The 26744-nt window shown below is 54.4% G+C and overlaps 1 protein-coding gene across 1 annotated transcript; it reads right to left on the bottom strand.

Moving 5' to 3' along the window:
• Positions 1-34: 34 nt before the first annotated feature.
• Positions 35-25504, bottom strand: LOC148639289 (unconventional myosin-Vb). Its single transcript, XM_088622324.1, has 35 exons — positions 25391-25504; positions 23968-24078; positions 22814-22982; positions 21290-21434; positions 20882-21038; positions 20478-20621; positions 20177-20258; positions 19797-19898; positions 19328-19440; positions 18496-18764; positions 17634-17715; positions 17418-17558; positions 17184-17315; positions 16720-16803; positions 16262-16417; positions 16056-16153; positions 15496-15582; positions 14205-14528; positions 13382-13538; positions 12500-12739; positions 11587-11805; positions 11342-11435; positions 10681-10829; positions 9725-9877; positions 9203-9303; positions 8669-8855; positions 8121-8217; positions 7507-7632; positions 7267-7418; positions 6796-6897; positions 5224-5356; positions 4142-4427; positions 3213-3387; positions 1652-1732; positions 35-735 (listed from the first exon to the last, which is right to left on the bottom strand). The coding sequence occupies exons 1-35, from the start codon at positions 25415-25417 to the stop codon at positions 574-576; spliced, it is 5037 nt and encodes a 1678-aa protein (XP_088478450.1). The 5' UTR covers positions 25418-25504; the 3' UTR covers positions 35-573.
• Positions 25505-26744: the final 1240 nt, after the last annotated feature.

Genomic DNA, 26744 nt, shown 5'->3' with positions numbered 1-26744 from the left:
GCTGCAGTCGAAGAAGAATGACTTCACTACAGCTAAAAAAAAATATTTATTTTTTTAATCCCAGGGTGTCTCTCGAAAAGAGTAGGGGGTGTTACCCCAGTCTCCTGTCCAAATTTCCCATTGGCTCTTACCAATCATGGCCTCCTAATAATCCCCATCTCTGAACTGGCTTCATCACTTTGCTCTCCTCCCCACTGAGAGCTGGTGTGTGGGGAGCGGACTGGAGCATCACCCAGGTGGGGGTACACACTGGTGGTGGTGGAGGGGATCCCCATTACTTGTAAAGGGCTTTGAGTGGAGTGTCCAGAAAAGCACTATTTAAGTGTTAGCAATTATTATTATTAAAATGAAATAGATTGCTATCCTCACAGCACAGACCTATTGGCCATTTCTAGGTCACTCTGCAGATTTCTAAGGGTCAAATGACGCTGAGGTGTTGGAGAGAGAGCCCCTCTTTGGGGTAATTACTCCTAGAAACCCCCAGGCACTGTTTCCCCATTCACACAGCAGCTCTTGGCAGTAACCCCTCCTGTCCAGCAGGGGCCGCCAGTCCAGCTCCCAGCAGCCGCGCTGCTACACCCTGCGCAGGAAGGCCAGGCCCAGGCAGGCCGGGATGTCCAGCTGCTCGGCCCGCAGCGGCGGGGGCGGCAGGTAGGGGAAGGTGACCGGGAACACGCGCCGCACGTCCAGCAGCAGCTGTCGGGGCCCCCCCCCGGCTCGCTCGGTCAGCAGGGCCTGGAACGGACGGAGGGCAGGGAGTCAGGGCAGGGCGGAGACAGGCTGCAGTCTTACAACTCACATCACCTCCCTGCAGCTCCCAGCTGGCCGCCCACTGGAGCCTGGTGTGAGCCTGGTCAGTACCTGGAGGGGAGACTCCTGGGAAAGCTGAGGCTGCTGCTGGAAGAGTTGTTAGTGGAGCCAGTAGGGGGCACTCACCCTGCAGTCTGTGTGGGTCCTAATGCCCCAGTATAGTGACACCCCAGTAGGGGGCGGTGTGGTGGCTCTGTGGTTCAGGATCTGTGCCTGTGGCTGGAAGGTTCCTGGTTCAAATCCTGCAGCCGGCAGAGGAATCCTACTCCGTTGGGCCCCTAAACAAGGCCCTTAACCCCCAACTGCTCCAGGGGCACCGTATAAATGGCTGACCCCCAGCTTCTCTCCCTGTCTGTGTGTCTCATGGAGAGCAAGCTGGGGTCTGCGAAAAGACACATTCCTCATACAAGAAATTGTATAGGGCTAATAAAGTGACATACTGTAAAAAGGCGCCGTCTATCAAATGAGACGTAAAACTGAGGTCCTGACTCTCTGTGGTCGTTAAGAATCCCAGGGCGTTTCTCAAAAAGAGTAGGGGTGTTACCCCGGTGTCCTGAACAAATTTCCCCCTAACTTTTACCCATCATGGCCTCCTAATAATCCCCATCTCTGAACTGGCTTCATCACTCTGCTCTCCTCCCCACTGAGAGCTGGTGTGTGGGGAGCGGACTGGCGCAGCATCTAGGAGGGCGTGGAGGGGATCCTCACTACCTGTGAAGAGCTCTGAGTGGAGTCTCCCTAGCTATATAAGGGTAAGGAATTATTATTAAACTATGCTTCCCCTCGTAGAGCTGGTCTTGAGCTCTGCAGGCTGTATCGTTTGCAGGGCTCCACAGTGTACCTGCACGGTGCGGATGAAGTTGAGCGTCACTCTCTCCTCAAACTCGCTGTGAGGCGTGTAGAGGCTCAAGATCTTCACGATCTGGTGCCCAGGGACGACAGAGAGAGAGAGAGAAAAAAAACAAGAGAGAGATAAGCACACGTCCTCTTACTGTCCACCGACATGGATGTAAGTGTTCGGGTGGACAGGAAAAACTAGACAAAAGAAAGCCTCCGGCCATAAGATCATAGGAGAGTTTACAAACAAGGAGGCCAGCTCAACAAAGTGTCAGGTAGCTGATCAGACAGCTTGTTCCAGACTCCCACAACCCTTAGTGTACAGGAGAGTAGAGCAGAGGTGCTCATTGCCATTTGCACATGTACATTAGAATTCTTATTCATGCTGCTTTCTCAAGACAATCACAGGACAGCAGACGACACCACACAACACTGGCAGTACACTACTACCAAAACCATTACATCCAGAACACTGAATACATTGTTGAGAACAATTGATATGTGAAAGTGAAAACACATGGTAGCCCAAGTCAGAGTGCAGGTGAGAGGTGCACTGAGGCACTGCAGAGAGCTGCTGAGGATGTGCACTGCAGTCAGGGTAGAAGCTGCTCTTGAGTCCAGTGGTCTGGGCTTTAATGGTGCCGTACAGCTTGCCAGCGCAGTTTCTGGCCGGGCTGGTTGGGGTGGTGAATGACGGATTGGGCTCAATTGGAACAGAAGCGCCTCCTGTTCCGAGTTTTAATTGCCCTTCCCTGTACTTTCCGCCCGTCTCTGCTGGATCAGATCAACTGCCACCCCCACCAACAGAAACGTGAAGTTCCTCTGCGCAATTGTCTGTACAATTCTACCACGACACCCAACCAGCACACAGATTTCTGAACTGCCACCGCTGAATTCATACGCAAGAGGCAGGGCACTTGGGAAAGAGTCAGATTCAACCTTCTGAGAAGCTTTGAAAAGGCTCTGTCCTATGTGATAGGTGTAAATCCATCAGTCAGAGACCCTGAGTCACCACACAGCTACACAACACAACACAACAATCACCTGGAACACAACGCAAGCAGCTACACAACACAAGTGACTGGGACATACATGACTATCATGACATCATGACATCAAGAATTCATATCTCATTCCTCTCTGTGCAGCTGAAGGGCTTTTATCTGATACATCCTAAAACGAAACGTTCTCGAACAATCCTAAATAACACTGGACTGACTGAATAATTTAAGCTCTTACCAGCTTGACACTTTGGTAGACAGAGAAAATAAATCAACCCAGAATAAATAAACAGACATAGGAACAGGGACAAAGACAGATGTAGGCAGTATTTGCTCAATTTTTCTTGAGCAACAGTAAACTCAAAGTCTCAAGAATGTGCTGCTGTCTTAACTGTTCCCCAGCATCAGCATGGTGGTGTGAATGAGACAGCAGCATCCTTACCTCCACAGGTGTGAAGCTGCTAATTGGATCAAATTTAATTTAGAAATCCACTGCAGCCCCTTCACACAGCAGTGTTGCTGCTCTACTGTATAAAGGTACAATGACATATACAATAGCCCCACCTGCTGGCTGGAAAGGGCAGTGCAGGTCTCCACAATGGCCCGGGCGTCTTCCTCTGACTTCTTGCTGACCTGCAGCAGCTGGGCAGCCTGGATCAGAGGCTCCAGCGAGTCCACAGTGCCCCCTGTCTGCAGTGAGCGACTCCTCAGCCACTCCTCCAGCTGGCTGATATTGTACCTGATAAAGATGTGTGAGGGATGAGAGGGATAAGGAGAGAGAACGGGTGAGGTTAAGATGAGATTTAGTGATGTCTGTCTGAGGGGGACAGACAGGGGAAGCAGGCAGACAGGGGGACAGACGGGGGAGGCAGGCAGGCGAGGGGGACAGAGAGGTGAGACAGGCAGATGAGGCAGTCAGGTGAGGGGGACAGACAGGTGAGGCAGACAGGGGAAGGAGACAGGCAGGTGAGGCAGACAGGTGAAGGGGACAGAGAGGGGAGGCAGGCAGGTGAGGGGGACAGACAGGTGAGGGGGACAGACAGATGAGGGGGACAGAGAGGGGAGACAGACAGGGGAGACAGGCAGGTGAGGAGGACAGACAGGTGAGGAGGACAGAGAGGGGAGGCAGGCAGGTGAGGGGGACAGACAGGTGAGGGGGACAGAGAGGGGAGGCAGACAGGTGAGGAGGACAGAGAGGGGAGGCAGGCAGGTGAGGAGGACAGAGAGGGGAGGCAGGCAGGTGAGGGGGACAGACAGGTGAGGGGGACAGAGAGGGGAGGCAGACAGGTGAGGAAGACAGAGAGGGGAGGCAGGCAGGTGAGGGGGACAGACAGGGGAGACAGGCAGGTGAGGAGGACAGAGAGGGGAGGCAGACAGGTGAGGAGGACAGACAGGCGAGGGGGACAGACAGGGGAGAAAGACAGATGAGGGGGACAGACAGGGGAGACAGGCAGGTGAGGGGGACAGACAGGGGAGACAGGCAGGCCCTGTACCTGATCTGCAGGCCGCGACTCCAGGAGCAGACGTCCCTGCGCAGCAGCAGGCTGTTGAGAGCAGTGGCAGCCAGCAGGTGGCTGAGCTGCTGGAAGGCCTGTCTGCGCAGCTGTGGGCACAGAGCCTGGCGCATCATGGCAGCGTCCAGAGCGCCCAGCTCCTGGAGCACAGCAGCCATGCCCGGCCCCCCCTTGCTCGCACCAGAGGCCCGTTTCCTAGATCCCCCTGCCTTCCCCGCCGAGCTGGACAGCCCAGGAATTGTTTCACTCTCCAGCATCGCAGGGACTGAGAGAGAGAGGCAGAGAGAGATAAACACCCACACTGTGCCTGTGTCAGAGACAGATAAACACCCACACTGTGCCCGTGTCAGAGAGAGATAAACACCCACACTGTGCCTGTGTCAGAGACAGATAAACACCCACACTGTGCCCGTGTCAGAGAGATAAACACCCACACTGTGCCCGTGTCAGAGAGAGATAAACACCCACACTGTGCCCGTTTCAGAGAGAGATAAACACCCACACTGTGCCCATGTCAGAGACAGATAAACACCCACACTGTGCCCATGTCAGAGAGATAAACACCCACACTGTGCCCGTGTCAGAGAGATAAATACCCACACTGTGCCCGTGTCAGAGAGATAAATACCCACACTGTGCCCGTTTCAGAGAGATAAACACCCACACTGTGCCCGTGTCAGAGAGATAAATACCCACACTGTGCCTGTGTCAGAGAGATAAATACCCACACTGTGCCCGTGTCAGAGAGATAAACACCCACACTGTGCCCGTGTCAGAGAGATAAATACCCACACTGTGCCTGTGTCAGAGAGATAAATACCCACACTGTGCCTGTGTCAGAGAGATAAACACCCACACTGTGCCCGTGTCAGAGAGATAAATACCCACACTGTGCCTGTGTCAGAGAGATAAATACCCACACTGTGCCCGTGTCAGAGAGATAAACACCCACACTGTGCCCGTGTCAGAGAGAGACAGTCACACAGAAACTGGCAGACAGAGATGGCCGATCAGAAAGACTGAGGCAGGATCAGACAGGTGGTCAGACAGCCAGGCTTCACCGATCAGGGGCTGGAGGCGGCTCTCTGTGATGCCGAGCAGTTGATGGTACGCCTGGATGGACAGGTTGCTCAGGGCCTGGCGTGTCCCACTCAGGTCGAAGGTCAGCCGTGGGGTTTCCTCCACTGAATCAAGCTGGTCCCAAAGGGACAGGGTCAAAGGTCAGAAGGCAGTGCGATCAGTGTGGTAGTGCAAATAGATGCAAACTAGATTTCAGCTGGTTACAGTCACAGATTAAATCCAGAAACCTATAGAAGCCTCCTATGCATTTTTTGGTAGTGTCTGGTCAGCAATTAACAGCAATTCAATATTATACTCTTTTGAGAAGCTATTTTTCTTCATTTTCACAAAAATATCTCTTTAGCGTGATGGCTCCAGGGAAAAGTGCAGAAAAAATATATTAAGCATAAAAATAAAATGTTCTCTTCAAGATGTGCTCTGGGGCTGAGGGAGTTGAAACCATTTGCATTCTTGGGGGGATTAATCAGATGTTCTATAGTGCATGAATCAGATGGATTATTGAATACACCCAGACACACACACTCATATTCACAAACAGGCCCACACTCACTGACACAAACACAGAGGTACACCCACACTCTCTGCACACACAAAGATTCACACTCCAATACACAGAAATGCACAATCACACACAGAGCTGTTCACTCAGATACATGGGCACACACAGAGAGACACACCCACACTCTCATGCGCACACACAGATGTACACTCACACACAGAGATGCACACACACAAACACACAGGTATACACTCACACAGAGAGATGCACACACAAATTCACACTCACACACAGATATCCTCGCACACAAACACACAGATGTACACTCACACACAGAGATGCACACACAAATTCACATACCCACAGCGATGCACACACAGATTCACAATCACACACAAAAATGCTCAAACACAAACACAGATGCACACTCACACACAGAGATGCACTCACGCACAGAGATGCACACACAAATTCACACTCACACACAGATATCCTCGCACACAAACACACAGATGTACACTCACACACAGAGATGCACACACAAATTCACATACCCACAGCGATGCACACACAGATTCACAATCACACACAAAAATGCTCAAACACAAACACAGATGCACACTCACACACAGAGATGCACTCACGCACAGAGATGCACACACAAATTCACACTCACACACAGATATCCTCGCACACAAACACACAGATGTACACTCACACACAGAGATGCACACACAAATTCACATACACACAGCGATGCACACACAGATTCACAGTCACACACAAAAATGCTCAAACACAAACACAGATGCACACTCACACGCAGAGATGTATCACGCACAGAGATGCACACACAAATTCACACTCACACACAAACACACAGATGTACACTCACACAGAGATGCACACACAAATTCACATATACACACAGCGATGCACACACAGATTCACACTCACACACAAAAATGCTCAAACACAAACACAGATGCACACTCACACGCAGAGATGCACACACAAATTCACTCACACACAGAGATGCAGACACACACCCCACCTGCTCGCTGGCCTGCTGTGTGCTGTGCTGTGTCAGGAGATCAGTCAACAGGAAGCTGTTCCTGAGCCACAGAGCCGTCATGTCCAGGTTGGCACTGTGTTTCTAGGGAGAGATCAGACGAAACACATAAGATCACAGCATGGAGGAGCAGAACAAGAAAGTGCACAGTGGAGACAGGAAGGAGAAAGCACTGACTGCTTCGCGTGACTGTATGACATTTGAAGGTCTTTATATCAACAGAAGAACGAAGACCAGATTGGAGATTTTAACTGTTTAATAGTACACATCAGCAGGTGCAGGGGATGGGACAAGTAGAGCTTTATAACAGTATATCCGTCACTTTTAAACATGTTCGTTGGGGCCAGTAAAGAAACAAGAATTTATGTCAGTCTGTGAAAAACTTTAAAGTAGTTAACGATTATGCTGAGGGGGCAAAAAAAAGAAAACCATCAAGTCTTGTGCATGCAATACCTTCAGCGCCCCCTTGATGGCGCTCACCACAGCAGCGCACAGCGAGCGCGCTCGGGCCTCTTCCCCAGCCCAGTCCAGGTGGCGAATGCACAGGAAGAGCAGGCACGCAGGGAGGCCGGGGGGCAGGGACAGCGCCGTGTCTGGCCGCAGGTCTGCGGGAGAGGAGAGGCGCTGTGAGGGACCGGTGTGCCTCAGCGCTGCGAGAGCACTGCGGCCAGAAGCAGCCCGCCAGCGTCCCACCTGTGACCAACGTCCTGAGCAGCTGCGCCTCGTCCTTCTTCTTGCACTCCAGCAGCCCCAGAGACGGCTCCCCCTTCTGCTGGGCAGCTGAGCCCTCCTTTCCAGTGGGTGTGGCAGACCTTGGGTCTGAGGATAGAGGACACAGAGTGAGACAGAGTGAGACACAGAGAGAGAGAGGTACACAGAGTGAGCCACAGAGAGAGAGTGGTACACAGAGTGAGACACAGAGAAAGTTGTATACAGAGTGAGACACAGAGAGTCTTACACAGAGTGAGACACAGAGAGAGAGAGGTACACAGAGTGAGAGACAGAGAGAGAGCGGTACACAGAGTGAGACACAGAGAAAGTTGTATACAGAGTGAGACACAGAGAGTCTTACACAGAGTGAGACACAGAGAGAGAGAAGTACGCAGAGTGAGACAGAGAGACAGAGAAAGGAGGAAACACAGTGATGCTCGCAGTGACAGAGTGCTCAAGGAGAGAGTGGTACAGAGTGATGCTCGTAGTGACAGAGTGCTCACAGAGTGAGAGTGATACAGAATGAGAGTGATACAGAGTGATGCTCACAGTGACAGACTGCGCGCAGAGTGAGAGTGAGAGAGAGGGTGCCAGACCAGTGTTTATTAGTGTCAGCGTGTCTCTCAGGTCCCTCAGCTCCCTCCTCAGCCTGCGACACTCCTGTTCTGCAGCCTCCACCTGCTCCATCAGATCCTGCACACAGGACACAGGACATTCAGGACACACAGGGACAGACAGGACACTCAGGACACACAGGGACAGACAGAGACACACAGAGACAGACAGGACACAGGACACTCAGGACACTCAGCACACTCAGGACACTCAGGACACAGAGGACACACAGGGACAGACAGGACACTCAGTACACACAGCAGCCCCTCTGCACATCCTTAGATTGGATACCAGGGGTAGCACCTCCACTCTTGCAAACATCCCTGGGACTCAGTTTAACATCTTAACTGAGGGACAGAACCTACTGCTGCACACCATAATGGTGCACTGGAGGGGGTGCGCCACCTACTGGTCCATCAACACAATGCATTAACAGACAACAACAGACACAGGAGTCACGTCAATGCACAGCATGTAAGTCATCCTCACACATGGACAGTGCAGCATGTAGACCCCATGTTCCCCTCACCATGTTGTCGGAGACGAGGGCTGCGAGCTGCTCCTGCACTGGGCGGGGCAAGGGGGTGTCAATCAGGGGGCTGAGGGCCAAGTCCGACGTCCCTCCCTCCTGCCTGGGCCCTTGAGCCTGCTGTCGTAGTGCAGAGAGCTCTCCCTCCCACTGGGAGCGCTGGGACAGGAGCTGGGACTCCAGGATCCTGAGAGAGAGGAGGAGGAGGAGGATTGGGACAGAGGAAGAGAGCTGAGCAGCAGGCAGTGTATTTCTTCTGCTGGTTCTGTCCCGCTTAACAGTGTCGATGGTTTTCTGTATTATTCATTGCATGAATCCACTTCAGAAACTTTTTATTATTCCAAACAAAAGTCCCCTATAGCTGCACCCTGTATCAGTCCCCTATAGCTGCGCCATGTATCAGTCTCCAATCACTGCACCCTGTATCAGTCCCCTATATCTGCACCCTGTATCAGTCCCCTATAGCTGCACCCTGTATCAGTCCCCTATAGCTGCACCCTTTACTAGTCTCCTATAGCTGCCAAAGTGACTCACTTGTTAGCGACTCGGACTGCATCATAAGCATGACGCAGGTCCTCTCCTCTCATTCGCTCAGCTCCATCCTTGGCCACGCCCACCGCCTCCATCAGCGAGTCCTGGTGACGGACAGTCAGAGGGTGAGTGTCAGTGTGTCTCCGACACGCTCATCCATACTCACACACACTCACACACACTCCCACTCCCCCACACACAATTCACTCACTCGATCACACACACTGGCTCTCAGATGATTTCACACACACTCCCACTCCCACACACTCACACTCATACAAACACATTCACACTCTCACAGACACTCATGCGCACATGCACACACACACTAGCTCATTCACTCACACATGCTCACACACACACATTCACACAAACTCGCTGACACACACTCAAGCACTCACACACTTATTCTCACACTGAAGTGCTCACACACTTGCTCATAGACATTATCACTCTCACTCTCACTCGCTCTCACTCGCTCACACTCGCTAACTCTCACTCTCGCTCACGCTTGCTCACTCCTACCCAGGGTGCTCCGAGGATCCAGGTTCTTCCCTCCGGAGAGGGTGATGTCACACTGATCCTCCTGTCTGCCTCCTCCACGCCGGGAGACACAGGCGGGATGAATCCTAGAACCAGGCTCTGGGATGAGTCCGTCCGCCGGTGACCATGAGACCTCTGCACGGCACAGAACAGAACCAGGTCCACTCCAGTCCAAACAGAACATCTCGTGCTATACCCCACTACACCTCCAGGGGGCTCCACTGAAAACTCAGCCTTGTCAGAAAACAGACACTGTCCAGCAGTTCTGAATCAGCTCTATTTTCTTATTGCTCTACTGTACTACAAACAGTACAGCACCATGTGCATTTCAATTGAAGACCCAGCATGTGGAGGACATAGACAGACTCTCAGATGATTTCACACACACTCCCACTCCCACACACTCACACACACACTCACACTCATACACACCCATTCACACTCTCACACACACTAACACTCTCACTCACATCCTCACACACATGCACACACACACCAGCTCATTCACTCACACATGCTCACACACACACTCATTTGCTCACACACATTCACACAAACTCACTGACACACTCACACGCAAAAACTCTCTCACACACACTCAAGCACACACATTCTCACACGGCGGGGCGAATCCCACAGCCATCTGTACTACTGTAGCAGGAGTCACACGGTTCCTAGCTCTTCTCAGAGGGGTTCCTAAACCAACGTGAGAAGCTAACAAAAGATTGTACAGTCTATAGCCTCCAACGGAAAACAACTCACCATCTAGATTCTTGAACTGCAGAACAGCTGACCAGGCTGCCTCTTGCAATGTAACAAAACAGGTTCTTGGGTCACCTCAAACACGCCGACAGACTACAGAGTGAGCAGCACTCTGCTTCCCTCTTGTGGCAGCCTGGGGAACTGCAGTATCAGTCTCCACAGCTCAGGGCACCTACCTCAGCCAGCATAACCTCCTCCCTCAGGTTGTCGTATCTTTGCTCCAGACGGCCAAAGTCCCTCAGCAGGCCCTGGTACCGCCTCCTCTCCTCCTCCAGCTCGGCATGCAGAGAGGAGCTGGAATGCGCCACCTGCTGGGCCACCCGCTCTGTCGCCGTGCACACAGACAACACAGAAGCACGGTCAGGCACAATGACCCAGCAGCCCCAGGGGCAGACTGCCGCCTGTCCACACTACTACAGAACCGTGTTTCACAAAGTGCTGCAGGAAGCCGATTAGGTGAGAGAGAAGTTCAGGAAAAAGTATAAAGTGTCAAAAAAGAGGAGAGAAACAGGGAGATGCAGGGGGGTTTGAATGAATACACACAGACCGGGCAGGTGAATCGGAGTTCCCTCCCAGTCTGCACCAGTGCCCTGAGGTGCAGGACAGCTTGAGAAAAAGACAGGTGGACAAGCAAACAGAAGGATAGGTGAAGAAACAAACAGGTAGACAGTCAGACTGGTGGACAGGGGGACAGGGAGACAGGGGAACTGGTGGAGACGTGGACGGGTGGACAGGTGGATGGGTGGACAGTTGAAAAGGTGTACAGGTGGACAGAGGGAGAAGTGGCCTGAAAGACTGCTGGAACAGGTAGGCAGACTGGTGAAGAGTGGGACATACCCTCCAGACTGCTCTCCTGCACCAGGACACGGGTGCACAGAGCCTCCTTCTCTGCCTCCAGAGCCGCCTTCTCCTCCCGCAGGGCCTGGACCTCCTGAGAGACAGCGAGGAGCAGAGCAACAGGGAGGGTCAGCGGCCGGGGCTGAAGACAACAGCTAGGAAATGTCCAACTGCCGAAGCCGTTGGTCCGAGTAAAGGCGCAGTCGTGTAAAAGCAGACCAGGCTGGAAGTGGCGAGCTGTCCACCTGCATGAGCCGGGCGATCTCCTGCGTATCCCTCTCCGCCGCCTTCCTCCTCTGCTCCTCCTCCTCCTGCTGTCGCTGCTCCTGCAGCCGGGCGAGGGCTGAGCGCCCCTGCCCCTGCTCCTGCAGCCTCTCCAGCGCCCCCTGCAGCCGGGCGAGCTCTGCGCGGTGAGCCGCCCGCTCTGAACCCAGGGCCTCCCTCAGCAGTGTGCTCTCCCGGGCCTGGGGGTCAATCAACAGCTTTTCTCAAGCAGCAGAAGAGAGGAAGCCAGCTGAAGCAAACCCCAGGGTAGTCCTGCGCCTGTTCTAGAGAGCCCAGAGAGCACAGAGGCATCTCCTCGAGACGTCAAGGGGCTTTCCAGCTGAGTGCTTGGTTAATAGTCCACATTTCATCCAGTCTGAGATAGACCAGCCTAGCTTCTCTCACCTGGCCTCTGCCCTCTAACCCCAGTCCCTGTGCCCTCTGACGCCAGCCCCTCTCAGCTGCCCTGTGCCCTCTGCCCTCTGCCCCCAGCCTCTCTCACCTGCCCTCTGCCCCTCTCACTTGCTCTGTACCCTCTGACCCCAGCCTCTAGGGTCAGCCTCTAGTACCTAGAGGCTACTAGAGACCCCAGCCTCTAGTACCTGCCCTGTGCCCTCTGACCCCATTCCCTGTTCCCTCTGACCCCAGCTCCTCTCATCTGCCCTGTGCCCTCTGACCCCATTCCCTGTACCCTCTGACCCCAGCTCCTCTCACCTGTCCTGTACCCTCTGACACCAGCTTCTCTCACCTGCCCTGTACCCTCTGACCCCCGCCTCTTGCACCTGCCCTGTGCCCTCTGACCCCAGTCCCTGTTCCCTCTGACCCCAGCTCCTCTCACCTGCCCTATGCCCTCTGACCCCAGCCCCTATGCCCTCTGACCCCAGCCCCTCTCACCTGCTCGTCCGCTCTGCGCTGCAGCTGGATGAGCTTGACCTCCATGCCCTTGTGCAGCTCGCGGTACCTCTCCACCGACCGCGCGGCGGCCCTGCGGCGCCTCAGCTCCCGGCGGGCGCAGAGCCGGCGGTAGCAGCACTGCAGGCACAGCGCCGCCTGCCGCACACGCAGGAAGCCGCGGCGCGCCAGCCAGCCACGCACTCGCGCCTGCAGCACTGTGGCCGCGCAGTGCGCCACCAGCTGGACAGGAGAGAGAGAGACTCCCGCTCAAACTCCAGCAGCATCAGGACTCTGGCAAGCTTCACAGTTCAGAGAGGGGGATTATTAGGAGGCCATGATGGGTAAAAGCCAGGGGGAAAATTGGACAGGATACCGCGGTAACACCCCTACTCTTTTCAAGAGACAACCTGGGATTCTTAATGACCACAGAGAGTCAGGACCTCGGTTTTAGAGCTCATCCGAAGGACGGTGTCTTTTTACAGTACAGTGTCCCCGTCGCTATACTGGGGCATTAGGACCCACACAGACTGCAGGGTGAGCGCCCCCTACTGGTCCCACTGACACCTCTTCCAGCAGCAGCCTCAGCTTTCCCAGGAGTCTCCCCTCCAGGTACTGGCCAGGCTCACACCTGCTGGGCTCCAGTGGGCGGCCAGCTGGGAGCTGCAGGGTGACAGAGCTGCAGGGGGATTATTTTGGCATCTCTGGTTTGGAAACTCTGGAAGAGCGTCCCCCACCTACTGTTCCACCAGCACTACTTGCAGCGGGAAACTGTAAGACCCCTGTCCCGGTTCTGACCCTGGAGGCCTGGCCCGGCTGGGTTTTCGAGACTCGTTGAGATCGGGCTACAGGGAGTTACCTCTCCTGCACGCTACCGCCCCCTACCTGTCTGTAGGCTCTGCGCGCGAGGGCCCCACGCACGGCCGCCTGGATGGTGACGGCAGCCGAGCGAAGCTGCAGGTACAGCCGGCGCACCTGGACCATGCGGAACGTCCTCTGGATCAGGAGCACTGCCCGGGACACCCGGAGCAGCTGGGCCAGCCTGGAACATCATCACAGTCATCAGCCAGAGTGCACCAGTCTGCTCCCCTCACACCAGCTCTCAGTGGGGAGGAGAGCAGATTGATGGAGCCAGTTCATAGAGGGGGATTATTAGGAGGCCATGATGGGTAAAGGCCAGGGGGAAATTTGGTCAGGACGCCGGGGTAACACCCCTACTCTTTTCAAGAGACACCCTGGGATTTTTAATGACCACAGAGAGTCAGGACCTCGGTTTTCTGAAGGACAGCGCCTGTTTACAGTACAGTGTCCCCGTCACTATACTGGGGCATTAGGACCCACACAGACTGCAGGGTGAGCGCCCCCTGCTGGTCCCTCTAACACCTCTTCCAGCAGCAGCCTCAGCTTTCCCAGGAGTCTCCCCTCCAGGTACTGACCAGGCTCACACCTGCTGGGCTCCAGTGGGCGGCCAGCTGGGAGCTGCAGGCTGATAGAGCCGCTGGATCACACAGGGAAGTTACAGTACAAGGTAAAGCCATAAGGCTGGTTCATTATGGTTAATTATATCTAAACATTTCCGTCTAGAAATGAGGCGTGGAGCACTGTTCTGTTCATGTGCAGTACTGCAGGCTGGGACAGGAGCATCTGATCATGGGTCGTGACCTACCAACAGATCTTGGGGCGAAGAGGTACTTGTTTCGGGGCTCACCTCCTGGCTAGGGCTCCCCGGATGTATCTCTGCAGGGTGAGGGTGGCCTGACAGATCAGCCCGTACCGGCGCCGGCCCAGCCAGCCCCTGACCCGGCTCTGAATGGTCACGCAGGCTGTGTGCAGGCGCACAGCACGTAGCCTCTCCAGCAGGGCCACCTGTCCGGCCCGGAAGAAGATCTTGGTTTTGCCGAACCAATACTGATCCGAGTCCGATATCAGCTCCCCCAGGGCCCGGCGGCACACAGCCTGCTGGTCCTCGTGACCCGCCTTCCTGTCACGAATCAGAACCCTGTATCGGCTGAAGAATTCTGGGTAGGACCACCTGTAACCCCAACAGCAGTAGTTTCTGGTTAACTTTACTGTTGACAATATACAGAAAACACTAGATCAGGGGTGACCAGCCCCAGTCCCTAAGAGTCACCCCAAAATCTCCAGAGTTTCAAGACTTGTGTGGTTTGTTCTGTTTGATCAGTTAGTTTGTCTCTTTCCATCTCTAAACTGTCTTATTCAGAGTTCCAATTCATCAAATCATCCTATTGCCCAGTTTGTTTACGGTCTCTGCATACGGTCTCTATTATTCACTCTCTGGAGTTGTCAGCTGTACTGTGTGGTGTTGTCTGTTGTACTGTGTGGAGTTGTCTGCTGTACTGTGTGGTGTTGTCAGCTGTACTGTGTGGTGTTGTCTGTTGTACTGTGTGGAGTTGTCTGCTGTACTGTGTGGTGCTGTCTGTTGTACTGTGTGGTGCTGTCTGTTGTACTGTGTGGTGTTGTCAGCTGTACTGTGTGGTGTTGTCTGTTGTACTGTGTGGTGCTGTCTGTTGTACACTGAGTGGTGCTGTCTGCTGTACTGTGTGATGCTGTCTGTTGTACTCTCTGGTGCTGTCTGATAGATAGATAAGACTTTATTGATCCCGAAGGGAAATTGTACTGTGTGGTGCTGTCTGTTGTACTCTGTGGTGTTCAAATAAGAATCCCAATTCCTCTATCCAAACTCCTGGATTGAACAAATCTTCTGCTTCGGTGCCCGAAAAGAACTTGTTCTGAGGCTTAGATGTGAGGCTGACCCATCCGCCGCGGTCTGATCTCTTGTGGTAAAACAACAGCAGTTACTGTCACACTAGTTCACTGTTGCCAGGTCCGGCTAACAGCATGGTGATAGCAGTGCTTTATTGCTTGTACTGCTCCAGTCATCACCAGCCAGCCTGGTGCCTTCAGCTCCTTCCACAGGGGATCTGCAGCCTGTAGCTCTGTAGAGCCGAAGAAAGTTATCAAGAACCGAAGCAGCTCACCTGGACGGGTAGCCAGTGGCACTGATCCGGATCGTCTCCAGAACCCCACAGGCCCGGAGCTGCTGTACCGCCCTCTTGGGGTCAAACCTGAAACAGAAGCCGCAGCGAGAGATGAAAATCCCAACTGCAGCAGAGCTGGGCAGCAGGGAGACACACTGCCGGGCTCCGGCGTGGACATTCCTTTCAGAACAATCTCAGATCGACAGTAACTGCCCACCAATCGCCTTTCAGCACATCACAGGCAGCTCCGCCCCATTACCGGAGGAGGAGCCCTGATTGCAGGAGAGGCGCGTCACTCACAGCACGGTGAGCTGTGCAGCTGAGAGCAGAGAGATCCCTGCAGACTGACCCCACCCCCAGCACTGCTCAACCAACTGTGCGCCTGGGGAATCCCAGTCACAGTCCGCTAGTGACAGGGCCCAGGCTCGAACCTGTGCAGTGCTGCAGCTTCCTGACTTTTGTCCGTGAACCTTACGAGCTGTTTGCACAAGAGTCTGTAGCTGGAAATGGATCAGCCTGCTGCGCAGCACAAGACCAGCTCGCACCCGGGTCAGACTCACAGGAAGGGCTGCTTGAGGTCGTTGGGCTTGATGCAGCGCACGTAGTGTGGCGTGGTGGAGTTCAGCGTGTCCATGAGGAGGCGCAGGGACTGCCGGAACTGCAGAGAGAAACATGGACAATACAGGGGTCAGCCAGAGAATTCCTACTGAGCCCCTGTGCAATTAAGTGTGTAGTTACCACAGCCAGGCCACTAGGGGGAGCTCACCTGAAACCCCACTGTCTGTTTGTACTCTCGAATTGTAGAAAGCCCACTCCTTCTCCCCGCACGCAGGCTCCCATTGGGCAAAACAGACTTCAGTCCAGGGAGGGTGAGGGCTCCCTCTGCTGGTTCCTCCTGGAACAGTTCTGCTACCAGCTCAGACTAGAGTGGGCAGGAGGGGAGAGACACAGGTGTTGATTATAGAGAGACTGTCCCCAATGACCAGTCAAAGACTCCAGTTCAAAGAGCCATGATCTGTTTTGGACCACAGTAGTCACAGACTCTTCCTTTGAGTAAATCTACCCAGGCAGGCTTGTTAAAATAAGAACAAAAATGTGAAACCTTTGCCTTTCTGCTTCACCCAGCTCAGCCTGTGCTTGAAGTGAGACAGCTGGTCGGAAACCATACAGAGGTAGGGAGCACCAGATTACGAGCTCCACTGGTCACTGCTGGGACACAAGTACCTGACTGGCCTTCAGAATATTGATGGGCTCTTCAAACACGGTGTCCCGGTTCTTATCCAGAAACCCCTCGCACTCATACTGGACCTGCCAGAGACACAGAGATGCAGTGAATGCAGAGACACAAACAGCTCACACTCATACTGGAGTTGCCAGAGACACAGAGACTCAGAGATGCAGAGACACTGAGACACTGAGACGCAGAACACAGAGGTGCAGAGATGCAGGGACACTGTGACACGAACAGCTCACACTCAAACTGGAACTTCCAGAGACAGAAACACAGAGACACTGAGATGCAGAGGCTCACACGGAGAGACACAGACGCAGACGCAGAGACGCAGAGACGCAGAGACTCGCACGGCGAGAGAGAGAAACAGTAGCACTCCTGTGCTGTAAGTGGGTTGTGATCTGCACTCCTCCCCTGAGCGCAGCGTGACGCTGGCGTGTTGTGCCCATGATCTCACCGTGTCAGCGAAGTGCAGGATGATGAAAGCTGCGTCAGACATTCTTGGTTTCCTGAAATGTGGGTTGGGGTTCTGGTTCTGGTGCTGCTCGTACAGCTTCCGGGCCCAGCTCTCGTCCGACCCCTTCGGCATCTGGCAAGGCAAAGGCAGCTGGGATCAGGCCACCAGAAACACGCCTCACGCCGGACGGGGGGGCTGAGCCCCGCGCAGCAGCGGCGCCTGTGTCCTACGGACCCGACACTCCTCGTCCAGCAGGTCCAGCACCCCCAGGGGCCCCTCGATCAGCGCGATGCAGGGCTGGTTGTCGCTGAACTCGACCCGGCTCCAGGGAATCCCCTCGCGCACGTACTCCTCCTGCTCCAGCTGGAAGACGCGCTGCAGGTGGGAGAGGGGCGTTACGGACAGAGGAGGCAGAGGGAGAGCAGGCAGACTCGTGGGCGGGAGACCCACCTGGGTGAACTGCTGCTGCAGCTTCTCGTTGGCGTAGTTGATGCAGAACTGCTCGAAGCTGTTCCTCTCGAACATCTCGAACCTGCGGGAGGAGGAGGAGCCTGTGACTGCCTGACAGATGAATACTCTTCTGCTATGCTACGGCATCACTCCGGCCTGCGATGCCTTAGAACTGCGATCTCGCAGGACACAACTGGCTGACTCCTGTTCCAGGAGCTGCTCCCAGGTCCCTTCAAATGCAACCCTGTGCTGGACGAAGCAAGAAACTGCCCTTCACAGGTACTGTTCCACTGTCACTGCAACGCCTAACCAGCCAGCAGCTCTGTCACCCTGCAGCTCCCAGCTGGCAGCCCACTGGAGCCCAGCAGGTGTGAGCCTGGCCAGTACCTGGAGGGGAGACTCCTGGGAAAGCTGAGGCTGCTGCTGGAAGAGGTGTTAGTGGGGCCAGCAGGGGGCGCTCACCCTGCAGTCTGTGTGGGTCCTAATGCCCCAGTATAGTGACGGGGACACTGTACTGTAAACAGGCGCCGTCCTTCAGATGAGACATAAAACCGGTCCTGACACCCTGTGGTCAGCAATAATCCCAGGGCGTTTCTCGAAAAGAGTAGGGGTGTTACCCCTGTGTCCTGGCCACATTTCCCCCTGGGCTTTACCCATCATGGCCTCCTAATAATCCCCATCTCAGATGCTGTTGCATCATCAAGGTGGGGGTACATCCTGGTGGCGGTAGAGGGGAGACCCCATTACCTGTGAAGAGCTCTGAGTGGAGTATCAAGAAAAGTGCTATAGAAGTGTACAGAATTATTTTTATTGTTGTTATAATTATTATTATTAAGCACACACACACCGCTGGCCAGCTCACCCGTAGATGTCGAGGACCCCGATGAACGATTTAGGTGTCCTCCGGGGTGCCCGCAGTGCAGCGTTGAGCCGCCGGACGACCCAGGAGAACAACTGGCCGTACACGTGCTTGGCCAGGGCGTCCCGCGCCTCGCATGCCTGTTGCCATGGCATCGGCTTCACCAGCGTCTCCCCGGCGACCACCAGCCGCCGGTGGCACAGCCAGTGTGCCATCTGAGATCGCTCCACGCCCAGCATCTTCACGAAGACAGCCAGGGCAACGTCATCCGCCTGCGGGACATAGCATGTGATCAACTGGCACCTCGTTATCGTGAGAACCGAAGGGGGTGCTCATAACTCTGTGTGGTGCACCTCAAAAGTACTGGGTCACCAGTGCAGGCTCAGCACCAAGGCCCTGAGCCCAAAATAGGAGCTCACTCAGAGGTGCAGCCCAACAGTCCTGGTGCTGCAGGTTTGAGTCTGTGCCCCCCTGACTGGGACTCCCACAGGTGTGGCACACCGCTGGCAGAGCCCTGCATTACTCTGCAGGGCTTTCGATCTCTCGGCCGTCTGGCAAAACAGCCAATCCCACGCGGGTGTGTGGTGATGTCATCACGAGAGCCTCTGACGCGCCTGTCTGGCGCTGCAGAGCTCGCGGCGAGTCACGTGACACTGGGTTTTCCGGGTGGGTGGGTGGGGGGGGATAGAGGGGCGTGTCCACGTGACAAAAAGTGCAGGAGTCTCTCCCATGAATCCCAGCAATATTGCCAAACTCCATTGTCAGATTGGACGGATAGAAAAGTAAAAAAATTGGTAAATAAGAAGAGGTAATAATATAGAAATAGGGGCTTTACGTTGATGCTACTTCTCTCGCCGTCTCTGGAGCTGGCTCGGATCTCTATGTTTCCCAAGTGCAGAAGAGCTGCTAGGATCCGGAACAGCTCCATCTGCTGGTCAGCTTGCACTCCTGCAAGCACAGTGCAGACATGAATTCAGCAACAGCTGCTGGTCTGTTTTTAAAGCATTTAGCCTCCAACGGCATCTACTCAGTAGGTCTCTATTCAGCACCAGGAGAAACCCAGCGTCATGATTGTGGATGTTAATTTTCAGGCAGTCTGATGATGTTGATCACCCTCACCAGCCATGATCAGTATAATTATGTTAAGGTCCTGATGCCTGTATGTAAAATAATGTTAAAATCATTATCTTTTTGCACGAGCAGAGTTTACATTTTAAAAAGATGCCCTTTTTTAGCACAGGGGCACAGTTCAGGCTCATCCTTCCTGTGGCTGTGCTGGCGCCAGGACTGGCTCACACACTCACCCAGCACAGCGAGAGCCCTGCGTGTCCGCTCCAGGTCCGCGCCGTCGGCTGTCCCGGCTGCCCCCCCGCCCTGCCTCGTGTAGCGGAACTGCTCCGCAGACGCTGGGGGGAGGAACCACAGAGTCACGTGAGCGCCCCCCGGAGGAGAGGAGCCCCGAGACACCCCACTCTCCGCCCCTGCAGTCCCCAGTCTCCCTCCCTCCCCTGGTGGGGTCAGCTCACGCCGTCTCCAGTCGAACGCAGGGGCTGTGCTCCCTGACTGGGAACTCCACAGCCAAGCTGGGGGTCTGGTTCAGGCTGCCCAGTCGTGATTCATGTTCCTAGGCTGTTGGACATTAAAGAGCAGCGGTGAGGGGGACAGCAGGGGGCAAGATTCTCACCCAGCCGCAGAGCACTGAGCTCAGGCAGGTCCCAGGAGGTGCACAGCTGGTAGAAGATGTGGTAGTTTCTCTCCTCTGGGGCCTGAGGAGACACGAAGAGACGGTGATCTCTGGACAGACTGCTCTGCCTGAACTCCTTGTCTGGTCAGTGTGAGCTCCTGCTGATTACCGAGTGCCAGCAGCTGAACGCGTACTGAGCAAACCACCCACTGGCCCTCCTCGGCCATTGCGTAGGTCGGTGGTATCAGTGGTATTCGTAAGCTTGGATTTATTTACAGCACGCTTCTCTTTAATCAGGCACCTGGAAGACGACTCTGGACTTCTCCAGCAGGTAGGTCCTCATGTGGGCCCCGATGATGTCACCCTGGCAGCCGAAGCCGATCTCGATGTACTTGCCAAAGCGGCTGCTGTTGTCATTCCGGGTCGTTTTTGCGTTCCCAAAGGCCTGGGGGAAGGAGGGGTCACACAAGGATCAACCAGGGGTTCACGCCTCCTATACACCTCATAACAATTCAACTCCTCCCACACCAACCTTCCAATTTATATAACCACACCCACACAAGTTCCAAAGTTGATCTGATTTACATAACCCCACCCACACTCAATGTGAACACGCCCCCTTTCCCACACTCTCAAGTGCCCCACGCTTGGTGGAACTCCACCGCCCAACACTTCCCAGCTCTACTCCACCCCTGCCCCCCGTACCTCCATAATGGGGTTAGTGGCCAGTACCCTCTCCTCCACGCTGGTCTGCTGGGCTGACCCCCCGACCACTGCGAAATATCGCATGGCAAACTTGGCAGAGACGGTTTTGCCAGCGCCGGATTCTCCGCTGATTATAATGGACTGGTTCCGCTCCTCTCTGAGGGCATGGAGAGATCGGGAACAAAAGAGAACAAAATCCGAATCGGGATCTCACTCCTTGCACAGCACAGTCCAACCCTCCGATTACACCTACATTCGAACCTTGAGCGGTCTGAGGTTGAAACCCGTCAATGGTGGATGTTCCTGCATCACTCACACCTTGGCTGGAATTCCACTACCTGACAGGTAGGACACATGGCACCCACCGCCATGCCATGACCCTCGACCCTTGACCCCCTGACCCCTGACCTGGCCATCTGTCGGTAGGCCTCCTCGGCGACGGAGAAGATGTGGGGGTCCATGTCGGCGGTGTCCTGGCCGCTGTACGCATCGATCACCTCCTCGCCATAGATGGGCAGCTGCTCGTAGGGGTTGATGGCGACCAGCACGATGCCTGGGACAGACAGGGGAGGAAAAACTGGGTGACCCTGGGAGACAACCGGCTAATCCGCTCAAGTGCCGTCACGGAAACCTGGAGCAACAGCAATTCTCCAGGAGCCGAACGGATTGAAATGCCCCCTGTTAACGTGCAAGCCAGAGTGGATTAGAAATGATCCCTGAAGGAATGTGCAGGGGGGAGGTGGGATTGGCGCCGCACGTCTGCGTCAGGCCCCACTGGGGAGAGCCCTGCAACCTGTGCAACGCTGAATGCCTTCCTCCTCTCGCTTCCTGTGCATCACCTTCTACAGGAAGAGGAGTCTTTCCCAAAAGATCAGTTGTCACCCAGTTTAAGTTTTTTTTCCTAGAATAACAAGGATTCATAGAGCTAGCAGTCATGTCATAATCTAAGTAGAAATAATAGGTAGGTAGACCTAGATTAGAGTACATGCAGTACAGCGTGACAATCGCGGTTCCGTGCAGGCTCATGCCCTCCGCCTGGGGCGCGGGGCACCTGGGGCGCAAACCCGGGTCTCCGGCGTAACGTCCCAGGGAACCAGCCCAGTGAGCTAAAGGAGACCTCCCCCAGCCCAGGCAGCTGAGGTCCCTGTTATGCACAGAGAGGGCGATGACATCACCATGTCCAAACTAGCTCCGCTGCACGGCGGACGACACCACACTGTGCAGACATCACAGTACAAAACGGTACATAAATAATAGTAACAACCAGAACAAGAAACATGTTGCAGATACCAATCAGTATGTGAAGAAGTGAAAAAAACATGGTGATCAAAGTGTCCAAGTCTAAGTGCAGGCGAGAGGTGCACTGAAGCACTGCAGTCAGGGTAGAAGCTCTTCCTGAGTCTAGTGGTCTGGGCTTTAATGGTTCTGTACCGCTTGCCAGAGCGCAGGGGTAGAACAGTTTGTGGCTGGGGTCCTGAATGAGGGATTGCGCTTTTTGGTGACAGCGGGTGGTAATATTACAAAACAGCACCGCTTCCAGCACAAGCTGCACAGGAGACTGAGAGCAAGCGCATGGAGCAGGGAATGGAGGCAGGTTTATACGGCTTCAAGATCTCAGCTGACAGCAGACAGTGGTTTTCCAGGGAAGCTACTGGCTGGGAGACACCGGGCTTAAGCCCAGAAGCATGGAAACCTGCTGGAAAACCTGAAAGAGAAGAGACGACAAGAGCCGGGCAGAGTGGACAACGGACTCCAGGTCCTCTGACACCCTCACTGCCCGCGCAGCCGGGCAGGGGAGTTGAACTGCTTTGGTAATCAAGCAATCAGATCAATTCATTACTGTAATTGCAAGGCCCCAGTGAAACATGGACTCTCTGGCTCACAGGGAGCTAAAGAGCGAAGCAGCTGGGCCCGAGGAACAGCGCCCCCTACCGCAGTAGGTGTAAATGCAGCTGTAGTCCAGGAAGCGCAGGCGCAGGTTGTGCAGCACGGCGGGTTCGTGCAGGTGGCTCAGCGCCGTCAGGTCGCTCTCCCCGTCCTGGATCTCGGGGTTCCCCAGGGGGGGCAGGGCCCCCGGGCCGGTCACGGGGTACCGTACCTCCTGCAGGGGCAGGGAGAGACAGAGAGGCAGAGAGAGGAGGAGAGGGAGATGTCTGTTAATAATAATTGCTTACACTTATATAGCGCTTTTCTGGACACTCCACTCAAAGCGCTTTACAGGTAATGGGGTCTCCCCTCCACCACCACCAGTGTGCAGCCCCACCTGGATGATGCGACGGCAGCCATAGTGCGCCAGAACGCTCCCCACACACCAGCTCTCAGTGGGGAGGAGAGCAGAGTAATGTAGGCAATTCATAGAGGGGGATTATTAGGAGGCCATGACTGGTAAGGGCCAATGGGAAATTCGGCCAGGACACTGGGGTAACACCCCTACTCTTTTCAAGAAACACTCTGGGATTTTTAATGACCACAGAGAGTCAGGACCTCAGTTTTACGTCTCATCCGAAGGACGGCGTCTGTTTACAGTCTAGTGTCCCCGTCACTATACTGGGCATTAGGACCCACATGGACCACAGGGTGAGCGCCCCCTGCTGGCCCCACTAACACCTCTTCCAGCAGCAACCTTAGTTTTTCCCAGGAGTCTCCCCTCCAGGTACTGACCAGGCTCACACCTGCTGGGCTTCAGTGGGCTGCCAGTTGTGAGTTGCAGGGTGATATGGCTGCTGACTGTTAACACCCTGAGCAGACGAGCAGAGACAGGCCTCAGGTTTCAGCTGCGCCACCTGCGCAGGTGTGTGCAGAGCGACTGCCTGGTGCGATCCTGGGACCGCCGCCCACGCCTGCCATCAGCAGACAGACAGAGGGCAGCCACAGCGAGGGGCCGGGCTGGCACAGTAACACCAAGCAGAGTGGAACGGCTGCGGGTTCGATCAGATCAGAGGCAGGCGAACCACCTGCCTCCTGCAGCACCTCTCCCGACCTGGGCTGGGTGGAGGCAGCACACCAGGCCATGACATGCCACGCCACACGTGCCCGCCCCCGGGGCAGAACGCGGCGATGACATCACCGGCGCGAGTGGGACCCACCCTGCCGTCACTCAGCTGCAGGAACAGCTCGCTCTCCCCGGGCCGGTAGCCCTGCAGCAGCTGGGCCGACGCCCACACGGTCTCGGCGTCCGGCACCCACACGCGCGCCCCCTGGTGGAGAGAGAGAGGAACTGTCACTGGCGCGGGCAGCACAGCGGATCGCACACCCACTACACCGCGCTGCGGTCCACTCCAGCCTCTCTTCAGCATCTGCTTCTCGACAAGCGTGCCTGCAGCCGGCAGATCCCAGAGCGGATCGGACTGCTGTGCAATGGGAATCTGCTCCCAGTCTCCGTTGCACTTCCCAGCAGCGTCAGGCGCGAATGTTACACAGGGTCAGCGACCAGGGTGGCCCCTGTGTCTCATCAGCATAAAAACCTGGTCTCTCGTTAAAAATTAACGCCTGTCATCCCTGTCTCTGACAGCTCGGATTACTCATTATCTGTGCCTGGGATGCAAGGAGCACCCACACAGCAGCTGACTGAGCTCTTTCCAGTAATAAAACTGCCTTTACAAGTCTTTAAAGCCTGGAGCTCTGTCACACGGGTCATGGGCAGGACTCACAGAGTAACGTCGCTGTGCAATGAGCTTGCGGAGTTCTGCCTGTACTTACAACACACATCAGCAGCTCAGAGCTGCCAGTTATCATGGCAACTCATGTACAGTAACTAAAGCAGCTTTGCATGTGAGTCAGCTGCTGAGCATACCACACTACACAAAAACACTTCACAACAACAAAATTGTGTGCTCACTGCTTTCACACAAACCCCCCGTACATACACTGGCATGGATGTGTAAACGTGGGGCTCAGCCGGCCCGATATGGATATCTAATGAGTTTGTAGAGAATTGAGCACTGCAGCAGAGACACAGGCTGAAAGCTTTCCAGAGCCCTGAGGCTCACAGACTGACCGGCCCTTCAGTGAACTGAACCCTGTGTCTCTCTGAACCTGCAGGCCGCAGAGGGACACGCACACACGTACACACACAGGAGGCAGTGTAGAGGGACGCGCACACACACATACACACACACACGGGACAGTGCAGAGGGACACAAACATACACACACATACAGGGGACAGTGTAGAGGAACACACACAAGCACACACACAAGGGACAGTGCAGAGGGACACACACACAAGCACACACACAAGGGACAGTGCACAGGGACACACACGAGCACACACAGGGGACAGTGCAGAGGGACACACACACACAAGCACACAAAGGGGACAGCGCAGAGGGACAAACACCCACAGGAGACAGTGCAGAGGGACACACACAAGTGGACATAACATCTGAGGACCAGGAAGAGAGACTGATCAGTGCAGCTGGTGTCCTGCCCCCAGGGGGTCCTGTGTCCTGCAAACACAAGCAGGAGAGCAGCATCTCGCCAGCATCCCCAGGCCCAGACAGGCTCTTACCTTGGTGTACAGCTCTGAGGCAGGCATGGCTCTGGAGCTTCACAGGGAAGGCAGAGCAGTTCCCCCAAAGGCAAGATGATCTGTCTCTGGCTTCAGCAGGAGTCTCTCTGCAGGAAGGAGATTATAAAGAAGACCTTTGCACCACGAAGAGAGAGAGAGACGCGCACACACACAGGTTAACAGTTAACCCTCAGCATGGAGACAGCAGAGAAAGAGCAAAGGAGTCTAGGGAACCATCATCATCATCCTCTAGTGCCGGCCTGCACCCTACTCCTGCAACCCTACCAGCACAGCCAGACCAGCAGACCCACCAGACTGCAAGCTGGAGGAGATACCACCTGAGCTGGGCCTCCAGCAGGTACACAGGTCTGACTGCACAATCCAGAGGACTGCGTGAAGAGTAAGACATTAATGACTGCTCAAGTAAAATACATACCAAGTTCAAATGTTCACTGATGGCACCAAAATTCTGCACCGGTTCACCCTCATTTCCAGAAAATATTTGCAAACGTTCAATTTTCAAAACAAGACCAGTCTGAATTAGCATGTGGAGGAGGCAGAGACTGCAGGGATGCACTGCCTACTGCACTGTGACAGATACTCTGGGATTAGAGAATCGTTCTTCCCTAAATTCAGAAATCTAATCCCAGAGTTCCCACACCTGCCAGCATCAGAACAGGTCCCAAGCCTACTGGGAGAGGGAGGAGGGAACTCAGCTGAACTGGCAGCCCAGTATGTGAACTCCTGTCACAGCCTGAGGAACAGTGAGCCTGTCGCCCAGTAATGCTCCATCTACAGTATACGTAAATTTTATGTCTTTGTTGAAAATGGCTGTAGATTTTATTTTACTTTTATTTTTTGTTTCGTGTTAATTTTATTTTTTATCTGCTTTGGCAATGCTGACTGTACCCATCAGTCATCAGTAAAGCACCTTGAATTGAATTGACTGCGGAGGGTGAAGAAGCAGGGAGAGAGGAGGAAGCACAGATCTGCGCTGGAGACTGACACCTCCACCAGGGGGAGACAGAGAGCCAACTCCAGGACAGGGGGCAGACCTCCAGCGGTCTTGTTTCCCAACACCTTCCTTGGCCATCAGTCTTTCTTTCAATCCAGCGAAAAGCAAATAAACACGCCGGAGCCCATTTTAATGTAAAAAAACAAACAAAAACAAGTCTTTATTAAAGAAGCGTACAAAATAAAACTCTTGATACAATTCTCTCATTACCGTCGAGTCAGTTCAAATATATATAAGTACTTTGCCTTAACGTTAAAAGTCCATCCATTTAAAATAAAATTGTTCTTCAATATCTCATTCAATAAATTTTATGTGTTTGTTGCTCCTGGTAAAAATTGC

This window comes from Lepisosteus platostomus, chromosome 27 (assembly GCF_059453375.1).
Source record: "Lepisosteus platostomus isolate fLepPlt1 chromosome 27, fLepPlt1.hap1, whole genome shotgun sequence".
Lineage (NCBI taxonomy): Eukaryota > Metazoa > Chordata > Actinopteri > Semionotiformes > Lepisosteidae > Lepisosteus > Lepisosteus platostomus.
Note: the sequence above shows the minus strand (reverse complement) of the source record. Positions and strands in the feature narration are given on the sequence as shown.

What these genes read in the sequence shown, in the direction of transcription:
- LOC148639289 (XM_088622324.1), bottom strand. Translation starts at nt 25,417, where the DNA reads ATGCCTGCCTCAGAGCTGTACACCAAG. An exon ending in AGATCGCCCGGCTCATGCAG is followed by an intron (nt 11,436 to 11,586) that starts GTGGACAGCTCG and finishes GCTGTCTCTCAG; the next exon opens with GAGGTCCAGGCCCTGCGGGA. An exon ending in CTGCCCTTTCCAGCCAGCAG is followed by an intron (nt 1,733 to 3,212) that starts GTGGGGCTATTG and finishes CCTGGGCACCAG; the next exon opens with ATCGTGAAGATCTTGAGCCT.